Source organism: Sorex araneus, chromosome 6, assembly GCF_027595985.1.
Source record: "Sorex araneus isolate mSorAra2 chromosome 6, mSorAra2.pri, whole genome shotgun sequence".
Classification (NCBI taxonomy): domain Eukaryota; kingdom Metazoa; phylum Chordata; class Mammalia; order Eulipotyphla; family Soricidae; genus Sorex; species Sorex araneus.
Window position 1 is genome coordinate 11,785,861 of NC_073307.1, and position 12,844 is coordinate 11,798,704.

Consider the following 12,844-nt stretch of genomic DNA (forward strand, 5'->3'; position numbering starts at 1 on the left):
TAATAGAAATCCTAAGTCTGGAGAGGACTCTGAGAATTTAGTTTTTCTCTTGCTTTATCTCTCACACACAAATCATAGTACCATTAGGATTCTGTTAGGAAGGAAAATTTAAGATATAATCTCAAGGAGAAAAAGAGACTACTTACATTTATGTAGGTCAAGAAAAGCTTTTTTATTTATTTTTAAATGAAAGAGGGCATAAAAATCACTATAATATTTAGTTCTATTGCGTGTATTTTTTAATATAATATAATGTTCTTTTTTAAAAATACTATATATAAATATACAGAAACTAAATCCTATGCTGCTAGTTCTGTTTTATCAGATATTCTTACTTTATATTTGATCTTAGCCAAAAGGCCTAAAGCAATCAGATATTCTCACAAATATCAACATATGTGCTTTCAACTCTCTAAAAACACTATGATCATATGCTAGACGTTGTCAGACATTATGCAAAACATTCAATAGTGCTTTTCACTGTCTGTCTGTTCACTCTAAGCATATCTATACTGTTATCATTCACATTCTCTGGTTTCATTTCTGTTTCTTCCATTATGAAAATGATTTCTCTAGTGCTATTTTGAGTTTCAGTCTTTCCAAGGACTTACTTAAGTAAGATACAGCTGGCTGGGGAAAAAAACCTCTGGAACTCATATTGATAAAGCTCAAGCCTTTTGACAGCTTAAAAGTTTCTCTGGGTTAATTTCTATATAGAGCAAATGCCTATATTATATTAAAGATTTGTAAAAATTCCAAGAACAAATACCGCTCACTGTGTTATGTGAAATCCCACTTCAAGACAGAGATAGTACAAGCGTTAAGATGCTTGCCTTATATGTAGCAAACCCTGGTTCAATTCCCATAACACATATGGACCCCTGAGCACTGCCAGGAGTCACTCTTAATCCAGAAACAGACCCTGAGCACTGCTGAGAGCACCAGACATTCCCAATTTTTCATTTTGTTTAGGGTCACACCAGGTGTAAGTTATGCCTGAATGATGCCTTAGTGACACAGCCTTTTTTCTGTAAGGAGTATCTCTACCTTCCTGAGTTCAGACAGCAGTTTAGCCACTTACTTGGGGGCCATTTTAAAAGCAAAGTCATCATCATCAACCATAACTTAAATAATAAAAATAATAGGCTACTGCAAAAAGAAAAAGGCAACTGTTCGCAAATATGAAAGCTAAAGGCAGCGAATCTCCTTGAACTTCAGTTCTGGAGGTAATGGCTCATTGCTCGCTAATCCACTGTTACACAGTGTCTTTACAGAATACAAAGTACTGTGAACCAGGAAAATGAACAGTAACTTCCAGTGTCATAGAAGACTATAGTGCTGACAGAGTGACTCAGAGAGAACAAAAAGGCTCACACCTTTGACAGAAAACAGAACATGAAAAGTCTAGGAATTAGACTCTCTAGTTATTAAATAAAGGCTCTGTTACTCTCGTGACATGGATATTCCTTGTGTGACGACAGCAGAAACTGAACAGACCCATTTGTCTGAATAAAACCAGCATACTGCAAGTATTTATCACTGAATTAAGTAAATTAATTTCAGGTGAAAAATAACTTATTAAGACAAGCCCACCCCCCGCCACACCACCACCACCACCACCAAAAAACAACCCAAAAAGTCCAGAAATATTCAAGTAACCAGGGCTTTCTTACTTGTAACCAAGCTGCCGACAGATGACAGCTGCATCTTTATCAGTCCAGCCATCATCACAGATTGTTCCCCACTGGCCATTGATAAACACCTCCACTCGGCCTTCTTTCTTATTTTCTCCATCCATCAGTCTGATTGGAAATCCTAAGTCATGATTGCAAAGTGTTAGAAAAACCAAAACAAGCACACATGAGGTATTTTCTATACTGTAATCTGCTATTAAATATTCTATAAAATCAGCTGGGCAATAAAAGAGAAGATGAGGAGGAGGGTAGAGGAAAGGAAGAGAGACAAAGGGAGAATGTAAAGGGAGAGAGGAGGGGAGGAGGGGGAGAGGGAGGGGAGGAGAGACAAGGAGAGGAGAGAGGAGTGAGGAAGGGAGAGGGGAGGAAAAGCCAGGCATATGAGAGGAAAGGAGGGGAAGGGAGAGAGGGAGGGAGGGAAAAGAAAAGGAGGGAAGAGGAGGAGAGGGTGGGAGGGAAGGGGAGGGGAGGGGAGGGTAGAAGGAAGGGAAGGGAGAGAGTAAGGAGGGGAAGCCAGAGGGAGTGGAGCAGGAAGGATTTTTATTCTATAAAACTAAGATTTTTAGGAAGGCATAAATAGACACAAGTGTCATTAATTATTAATTTCTGGCAGAGGAATAAAAAGAAGGCAATCAATAGGACAATTTACATCTAAGACTTCCTATTCCTTACTCATTCCCAAAGAAGGGCATAAGTCATAAAAATTGCTTTGACTTGAAAGCTGAGAAACTACGAGCAAATCGAAGTTTATCTAAGTTGTGCTAATGAAGTAATTTTGGAAGTTTTGTAATATCTTTCAACACTGATGATGAGGTGTTGTTTGATCCCGAACCCGCAATATGTCATGAGTAAAAGTATGATGGTGGCCCCAATCCATTAGGAATGGTATGTTTACAAAAAAGGGAAAATGGCTATAAGGAAACACAGAGGGAAGACAAGACTACGAGAAACAGGTTGAAGACAGCCACGTGCAAGCCACGTTGAGAAGCCTGGAAAGGATTCTCTCTTCATAGTCCTCAAAAGGGACTAATTCTATAAATAAATTGATTTTGGACTCCTAGGCTCCAGCACTGTGAGACAACAATCCCCACTGTTTAAAACACTCAGCCTGCGGTATTTTGTAACAAGACCATGCAAGTGAATACGCATACTTTTGGTTACCTAATTATGAGAAGAGTCCCCAGCTTCAGGGCCCCATAAATTTACTGCTAAGGACAGAGAGAATACAAATGAAGTCTGGCGAAATGATCAGAACTCACTAGGTTAAGTGGACAGGCAGCTAATGAATAACAGATCAATTCAGAGGCTTAAGCCTATATTTAAAGTTACTCAAATTGGCATTTGCTCATGAGGGAAAAAAATAGTGTGTTTGGCAAAACACGACATCTTTCTCAGATTCCTGAGTCAAGGGTGCCTGCTTCCTTGTCTTCCCACCGCAGCTGGCTCCTGCCCTCTCTGCCTGATCACACTCACTCATAAGCAAGGAAGCACAGAATCAATGGAAAGTCAGTATCAACCGAAAATATCAGTCCGTATCAACAGGAGTGTTGATTGTCTGTTCTATGCACCACCTACTGTTAGCTAGAATGATATGGGGGATGGGCATAAGGTGTCTCATAAGACACTCTGAAACTCCACACTAATAATGCATGCGACATCTGGTGCTCTTTTGTAAGAATAATAAGGTGAAAAAGTGATCCTCGAAGAAAAAATAAAAACATGAAATTCTTCAGAGTATCTTTTACATTTTGGGGTCTTTGTTCCAAAATTAAAGAAGCACAGGCACATGGAATAAGATCTCCCAGTGGTTTTATAGGCAATATTCATGTAGCATAAAGATAATTGTGTTTAAAGCATTATTTGCATGTTTCATAAAAGTAATGTACACAATAATTCTAGACCCAAGTTTTACATTAATTTTGTGAAATAATTGTTTTCAATACTTGAGCTAAAATGGGATGACACAAGTCTTTCTATTAATACCTACCACTTCACTGTTTTGTGATGGCAGTAATAATAAATATGTTTCATTTCTATATCATATGTAAATAAAAAACGCATGGGAAAACAAAACTGTTTTATGGACATTGTTTTTTTTTACTTTTATGTGATTTATGTCACTATTCCAAAAGCTTCTTCTCTGGGCTTTTCTTTTAAACATATGGGGGTTTTTTTGGCTAGTGGGAAAGTAATTATCTCTCACGATGAATAAATGGAAATATGACTCTATTCTAAAAGAAGATCTGACTCAGACATAATGTTCTACAGAAGAAAATTAATACTTAATAAGACACATTACCAAAATTAGGACCAAAGAGATGTATAATAATGATCACATGTTTTATTGATAATGATCACTCTCAACTTTTTAATTAAAAGCAAGTGTCAAGAACTTAAGATCTGCAGGGAAACTGAAAAAATGAATTGACCGAACTGCAGGGACATATTTAACCACCCACTCAGAATAGAACTCCAGCTATAGGATTTAGTACACAATATTTCGTCTCCTGGAGTGCTGATGGAGTACCTCTAAACTGTTCACTCTGATCCAAAGGCCTGCTGTCTGGGGCTGAGAGAGTCTAATCTAGTTGATGAGTTCCAACTCCCCCGACCACATCCAGTCATGCATCATGTAATGTTGGGAGGAGCTTAAACCCTCCATAAGAATAAAGCAATGAGAGTACAAACAAAAGGACACAAAAGTGAACAGATGAGCTATAAGGAATGGAGTAATGCTGTATTTCTACGTGGTAATGCTAGATTGACTCAGTGTGTTGCCACGATGAAGAATCAACCATGCAGTCTGATAAGACATAAGAAATATACAATAGAAATTACATGGTAGAATTCAACAACAAGTTGCTTTATTTTAGAATGAGGAGATTAAGTCTGACAGTCTCGAAACAGGAGGGCAAACATTCAACCATAAAGTCAAAAGGTGAAGTGTTGATGCACGGATATTTTAATATCTATGCACAAAAAACATACAGGCATAGATATGAATATAACTATGGTAGCATTCTGCTAAGTTTCTTGAATATCTCCATCTATGTTTTTCATTTATAGGGAAACAATCCCCTTTGTAAGATGTCAAGTCAAGCAAGAATATGTGCTGCTCTCTGCTCACAAGAGCATCTTTATCTAAGCCAAGTGATAGTACTGTGGGCATTTGTGTCTTGCATGAAGCTGACTTGGGTTCCATCTCCGATCTCTGGCGTCCCATATGGTCCCCTGAGCCCCACTAGGAATAATTCCTTAATGCAGAGCCAGGAGAAATCCCTGAGCACTGCCAGATGTGGGCCCTCCCCTAACCACCCCCTCCAACAAAAGGATCTTTATCCTTGAATATATCAAGATTGTTAGGTGAGCAATTACATCATATCCAACTACCAGACTGAAGGCACTGGAAAGTGGGTGATAATAAAGGTCCTTAGTGGATTTCTAGATTAACGAAGTATCTTAAAATAATATGTGGACTGGTTAGTCCAATGATTTCAATTGCCCATTGAGAAGATTGGATTATTTACGTTGGAACAGAGCAGTAATTCATAAGAATTCAAAGTAAATAAAATCTAGATTAGCTAAAAAATTGGTAGGAGACTAATCATCACGGTTTCTTTGTTCCATCTTTCAGTCATAATTATGAACATTTTTACTGAGACATTTAGGCTTCGAGGTAAAAAAAAATAACTCTTAGAATAGAAATCTATAACAATGATGGGCTCAAAAGATTATTTTTCTCCAAATACAGATTACAGAAAATTAGCTCATTCGCAGAAACACGATTTTCAAAAGGTAATAATGAGAAAGGCTTCTGTGGGTAACGGGAGGGATCTACTGAATTAAGGACACCAGAAAGGTGGCCAGTCCTCACCCAATGAGAGCCGATGTCCATCACTGCCAGGGAAGCAGGTGATACCAACATCTTCCCGATGGCTGCAGTCATGCCTTCCCCACGGTTTCTTGGTGCACTGAAGGAAGCTGGTTTCCTTTCCGGAGCAGCTGACATCATCCAACCATATTGGTCCTGTGCTTTCTTGAAAGTGGTTTGCAGAGGCTTGCTTGCCATATCTGTGGCAAAAAAAGTAAATATTATATGTAGAACAGCTGTCTCTGATTTCAAGGAAGAACAAAAATAACAATTCTGATGATTTCAGAGGCAAAGAATTTGTTCTTCCTCATATCATGAGCAATCAGTTCTAACAGGAATGTTTGTTCCATCACACACCTGGATCGTGGTAACAATTTCTTACTGATTCAATAGGTCACTAAAACGAATCCCTTCTCTCTAGTCAGTCTTGTGTTTTGTCTACAAATTATCTCACTGACCAGGGTGTGTGGAAAGGGGCAAACCACAAATTCCTGATCATGAAATCTGAGAAAGTGAGAACTTTTTTGATGAACCAGAAAGTGAAAATATTTGACCTACATTGGCCTCTGATGAGGTATCTGAGATCATTTTATTTCACTGAATCTTCTCGGCCTCTTTGGGGTCATCTTACACCAAAAGATCTCAGGGAAAGGATGAAATCAGATGTTACTGAGCCCACCCGAGAAATCGGTAATTAATGGGATTTCGTGATTTTGTGAGGTTAATACACTATGATTACAATTATTACTATGTCAGGATAAAAAATTATTATGAGTATGTACTAATATAAGGACTAAAAGTTAGATATGAAAATGATCTATTATTAGAGAGCTTATGAAGTTATTTATTGAAGTTGCAATAATAATGGTATAAGAATGAAAGAATTATGAGTAGTTTTTAATTTTCTTTTCCCCAAAATTCCTATAACATACGACTTTTATAAATCAAAAATATATTTACATGGCCATAGTTAGCTTGAATGAAAGTAAGTTTTATTAAAGTTTCATTAATTCAATTTTCCTTTATTTGCAATTCACTATCTCAAGCTGAAAACTAATAACTTTGCCCATTTTTTCAAGCATGAGATGATTACTTTAAGCACAGCATGGCAATACGGAAAACAAGAAAGAATGGGTATTCATAACTTCATTCAAATATTAGCTCCAAGGCATCATTTGCAGTTTCTTCAAATAACTTAAGTCTTTATTCTGGAATGCATTATGTGTTTGACATGAAATCTATTATCCAAAGTATGATAGAGCTTTTAAGAGAGTCAGGCCAAGGGTTAGTTCTTAAAGGTCATCTCCTAACAGAGGACTTTTTTTCTCAAATAAAAGTGATAATTTATCATCACATTTTTGAAAAGAGAATAATATAATAGCAAAGCATTTGACAAAGGGATTCTCTTTGATGATGTCAGAACTAACAACACCCCACTAGCAGCAATATCAGAATGAAGTGAAGAAATCAATGCACACAATCTCACTTGAATAGACGGAGTCAGCCACGGCTCCAATAAGAAGAGTATCAGGGATTGGACAAGCACATGAGAGAAAAGTAAGGCATGGCTGTTTTTCACAGGAAATTCTATTTTTCATTTTAATTTTTTACTTGTGTAAGTATATAACTAAGTAGATAGCTAATAAAGAGTGTATATTTTTTTTTAGTGCTATATGAACTTCAAGTAAGGATTACAAAATGAGTCTTAAAAATTAAAATTTGGCATTCAAATATTAGCTCCAGGGCATCATCTGCCTTAGTATCAATGGATCTTACTTAAATCCCAGCTGTCGGCAAACCACATATGTATTCAGTTCAGTCCAGCCATCATCACAGACAGTCCCCCACTGGCCCCTGTAATATACCTCCAGGAGACCCTCATGGCTGTTTTTTGCACCTGCTAGTCTGATGACCCCATCTGCAATAAGGAGACACAGAAAATAAGTAAATCAGATCCCAAAACAGGAAAAACAACATTTCATTCCACTTGAAACATCACCACCCTATTCAGGTCTCTCACTCGGTCTTTTGTTAAAGTTACTTTATGATTACTATAAGTGATCTGAGGTCACTAAAACACTCTAACAAAATATTCTTTCCTTTTTATTTGCACTCATATTCTCTGAGTAGAAAAAGATTCTTATCTAATTCCAAAGTAGATATTTTAATTTCTCATGATTAAATAATAATTTTCCACACCATTTATCTTTAATTTCCTTAAATCTGAGCAATAGAAGTCATTTATATTAAAAGTATGAAAATACAATTTGAGGAATAATTCAACATTTTAATTGCAAATTAAAAATGTTGAAATACATATAAAAAGCTATACTGGATAAAGAACAATCTATCATGTCAATGCAGTTATTATTCCTCAGGCATTCATACATTATAAAAAGTGGGGTATGTATCTTGCCTAAATTTAATTGGTAATACAGACAAAATTTAAATCCTATGCACTCCATGAATAATTAATTCCTAGAGAATCCTAAAAAGAGCTTCTAAGCAATTACATAAGGCAAAAAATTTATTTCAAAAGGTAGATTTAAAAACCCATATCCATCCCAAATAATACAAACATCTCACAATTGTAATATGTAAATACATCTTGGATAAAGATTTCCATGAATCTCTGGGGTCTTTATTTTGAAACAAATGATGATCTCTTAACAACAGACTTATTAATGCAATACTTTTCTGTCACAAAGAAATGTTACAGATATCACCTCATTAGAACACTACACAATACTGTCCTTAATTGGCAAGAAGGGAATTGAAGCTTAAGAAAATAAAATGATGTGACTTAAAATATAGCAATAAATCTACCTATTTCAATGTATAAATATTATTTTGCTTATAAGAATTCAAACATATATGCACATAGATACAACTATGTGGGTAAAACAATATAACTTTAGAGCTTTGCAGGTCCTAAGAGTTTTTCTTTTTATTTTTGTTAAAAAACATATTAAAGCTTCAATTTTTTTCAAGCTCTTTTTATTATAGAATTCCTGTGTGTGTGATGATTCAAATTCTCCTTTTCTTTAAATTCTCATTTTTTAAATGAAATTAATTAAATTAATTAAATCATTAATTTCATTTAAAGAAAACACACACACACACAGACTACCTTGCACTCAGAAATACATGCCCTTTTAACACATATCTTGACAAGTTAAATACAATCTGAAATGGGCTTGAAAGAGTGCTTAACTAATAATAATTTCACAAATCATTTTACAAGTCATAAATACATTTTTAGGATCAGCACAGGTTCGTAGATGAATGTACAAAAGATATAGTACCTAATATCTGAAGCTCAAAATTACATACTGAGTTTCATTACAGGGTAATACCATTATATCTCAACAGCTGCATATGTTGTGGCCTACTTTTATAGGGCCTTATATCCTTAGGCTGAAAAGTTCAGAGCATCTATAAATGAGAGAACATTTTAGTATACAATGAGTGCTAGCTTTCATTTATAGTATAATTGGAGGTTATGTTTGCTCATTTCATAAAACTATCAAAATTGAGGAGAAAAGATAAGCCCAAAAGATACTGGACGAGAGCGGATCGATTAAGAGGAGGCAATCCTCACCTGTTAGAGGGGTGCAGGAGACTCCAGCATCTTCTTTATGGCCACAGTTGTGCTCTCCCCAGGAACTCTTTGGGCACTGTTCAATAGAAAGCTCATTCCCAGTGCAGCGAACTTCATCCAGCAGGACAGGGCCAGATCCTTCCCCAAAATATGCCTGGCTCCAGGCTTTGGCAATGCCACTAAACAAATGAACATAACAGAACAATTCTGAATTAGATACCAAAAGTAGGTAAGGCTTATTTCCTTTGCCCCTGATAAAAGTATACTTTTAATAAATCCATAATTTTCCATGTCTATTTATTCTAAAGGTCATGCATGACTTGCTATATAGCTTTTTTGTTGTTTGCTTATTTTGTTGTCTCTTCTATTTTCAGTCATCACAAATATCTCAGACTGCGGGTTATTCTCCAATTTAGTCTCTTTTTCTCATTAGTAATGAAACTTTGGCTTGTGAGAAGAACAATGGCTATCTAGAACAAAGTCTACGTTTCCCAGTCTCCCCTCTTCCAGATGACTCTTTGATTCCTGTAAAATAGATATGAAATGAAATTTACCATTTTTAGGTGCAAAGCTTAGTGGCACTAAGTACATTCATACTTTTACATATATACAACTTTTACCACCTTCCAGTCTTGAAATTTTTCATCTTTCCCTCCTGAAACTCTACCTATTTTAGATGACTAAGTTTTGACAAATGGTGCTTGGTAGAAGTGTCACAGTAGCACTTCCAGGTGTAATCATGTCCCATTTCCTCCTTCCTGCTGATATAAGGCAGAGATGATGGCTAAACTTTGAGAAGAAATTGTGAGTTCTAAGGTGCTGGTCTAAGGCCCACAGAACTGCCAGTAGGAACCACCATGCTTGCCAGGAGATGCCTATTTCAGGTCTCTTGGGAGAGAAATGAATTTGTTAAATCAAGTCACTGGTATACTCATTAATGCAAAGTTTACCTATCCCATAATGACAATCCCAAAGCCAACATCTCAAAACCCAGATTTCAGTGAAGATTGTAACTATCAAAATGAACAGTTAGTGTGGAAAGTACACTTTAGCCTATGTTAGCCTTAAAAGTTTAAAGCATTCATATTTTAATTGAGCCTATTTTAGCTTAAAAATTTTAGAGCATTTATACTTTTAATTAATTTTCCAATGATGTATCTGTTTCCCATTTAAGCATTTCTGATTGACTGTCTGTGGTTTAGAATACTATTAATAATTATTTCTTATGCACATAATCCCAACACCACACCTCTCTCTCCCAACCACCCCAACACCCCTCCCTCTCAAACCACACCCCCAATTCAATTGTGTGAATCAGTTCTCTCTATGTTGCTTTTGGCCCTATGTTACTATCTTGCTGTGCATCTTTAAGTCTCACTTACAAAAGAGATGATTTTGTATCTATTCCTTTCCTTCTGACTAACTTTAATCAGTGTAATATCCTCAATTATATACATGAGAATAATCAACAATAGAAATGTTAAAAAGAGAAAAAGAGAAAAACATGGGAATATGCTTCAATAGGAGATAGGGCATTTGCCTTGCACAAGGCCAACCTGGGTTCGATTCCTCCGCCCCTCTCGGAGAGCCCCGCAAGCTACGGAGAGTATCCTGCCCACACGGCAGAGCCTGGCAAGCTACCATGGAGTATTCAATATGCCCAAAACAGTAACAAACATGTCTCACAAAGGAGATGTTACTGGTGCCCGCTGGAGCAAATCAATGAGCAACAGAATGACAGTGACAGTGACAGAATTTAGAGCAAAAGGAGAATTCTTAATTAAAATGTTTCAACCCAAGGCATCATTGTATACATATGCATTCTCAATTCAGTTTTCTAACATCTGGCTGCCTCCTTTCCTGTTCATCTTTCATCAAGTTCTGTGTTCATCAAATTTAAGTGTCTTGCGCACAGAAATTCCTTTTGCACTTAGGAAGCTTGCCAGCTACCCAAATCTACAGACACCATTAAAAGATGAGGGTCTACAAAGCTGATAACTTATAAAGTAACTGTAACCACGACTCCAAGGAAGAATGAGGTAGTTTCCCTTTGGGAACTGAACAAAGCAAACAAGACTGGGATTAAATTTGCTTAGGAACAAATCATAAATTGAGACAAGCAGTTAATATGCTGTCTGCTATCAACCACGTGCCATAAAAATGATTTAATCTAAAAGTATTGTGCACTCAAGTGAGCAAAACGAATTCCAGAGGAAAAGCAGTTGCTTTAATGCAAATTCATGAAGGAATTTGAAGTGGAAACTATAAACTGAAGTGGAAGGAAGACAAATGAAAAGAGTCAATTCAGAAGACCAGCATAGTACAATAAAAACACTTCTCCACCAAGCTGAATTATTGTTTGCTGCAAAGGCTTGTGGTGGATCTTCGCAGTCATATATACTTAAAGATATATTTTCTCTTAATAACTTCTTCTTCTTCTTCTTCTTCTTCTTCTTCTTCTTCTTCTTCTTCTTCTTCTTCTTCTTCTTCTTCTTCTTCTTCTTCTTCTTCTTCTTCTTCTTCTTCTTCTTCTTCTTCTCCTCCTTCTTCTTCTCCTTCTCCTCCTCCTCCTCCTCCTCCTCCTCCTCCTCCTCCTCCTCCTCCTCCTCCTCCTCCTCCTCTTTTTTTTTTGCTTTTTTGGTCACACCCAAGCTATGTTCAGGGGTTACTCCTGGCTCTGCACTCAGGAATTACTCCTGATGGTGCTTGAGGGACCCATATGGGATGCCAGGGATTGAACCTTGGTTGGCCACATGCAAGACAAACTGCCTGTCTGCTGTACTATTGCTCCGGCCCCAGTAGGAATCCTCTTACACAAAAGAAGCAGAGTTCATTAAGACATAAATACTTAAGTCATAGGTATGTTGAATTCTGTTAGTTTTCCCAGTGATTCTATCTCTAAATTCAATCTCACTCTTTTCCTCTCTATGCATTATAAATGCCTGCTCTAATTTATTTGTTTTTCACGCCCTTTTCCACTTTTATTGTATAATCAAAGGTTTCACTTTTATTTCACTACAGTGCTCAAGCTGTGGTGTTTGCTGAGGTGTCACACTTCAGGTTGTAGAGCTTGCACACTTTAGCCACATGTTCACCAAAATTTGCACTCATTTAGTTGTGATGCTTGCACACGTGCTCACGGTCACATCTCCACTGAGGAACACACAGGAGTCCCTGTGCTTGGACACAAGTGCTAGCCAAAGGTCACACTTCCTGGCCATGGCGATGGAAAAACATTTTTAGTTTGGGGACTCACTGGGGGTTGAACCCCTTTTTGTAATACTTTTGCCTGAGTGTCACCTTCAGCACTGGAGATCGCAAACAGCAGTGCTTCCAGAAACACATCCAGTGCGCCCAGGGTTTTGAACTTGTGACGATCCATTGACAAGAAGTGAGTCACAACTGTCCTAGCCACTGTGCTATTATGGCTGGGCCCTAGCTGTAAGATTTCAATGCGGCAGACTATTGTTTGTCAACATGGCCTCTGTGTAAGAGATGTTTCAGTCGGGGTATGGTGCCACCAGCAGGTCAGCCTGTATCTGTGGGACAAGTGCATCAGCACCCTGATGGTGCCTTCAGACTTCCAGACACCCCCAAATTGCTGCTGTGCCTTTGGCCAGACCCCAACAACTGGGAGTCAGGTTTACCAAGAAATTAAATGGCTAAAGGTTAGGTATG

General features: G+C 37.2%; 1 protein-coding gene across 1 annotated transcript in view; it reads right to left on the bottom strand.

Annotated features, from left to right (window-relative positions):
* PRSS12 (serine protease 12) overlaps positions 1-12,844 on the bottom strand; it is a 62,051-nt gene that overhangs the window by 26,264 nt on the left and 22,943 nt on the right. The window contains exons 3-6 of the mRNA XM_055142312.1: positions 9,167-9,345; positions 7,342-7,483; positions 5,569-5,765; positions 1,674-1,815 (exon numbers count right to left, since the gene is read on the bottom strand). Of these exons, the coding sequence (XP_054998287.1) occupies positions 1,674-1,815; positions 5,569-5,765; positions 7,342-7,483; positions 9,167-9,345 (660 nt within the window). The remainder of the gene's footprint in view (positions 1-1,673; positions 1,816-5,568; positions 5,766-7,341; positions 7,484-9,166; positions 9,346-12,844) is intronic.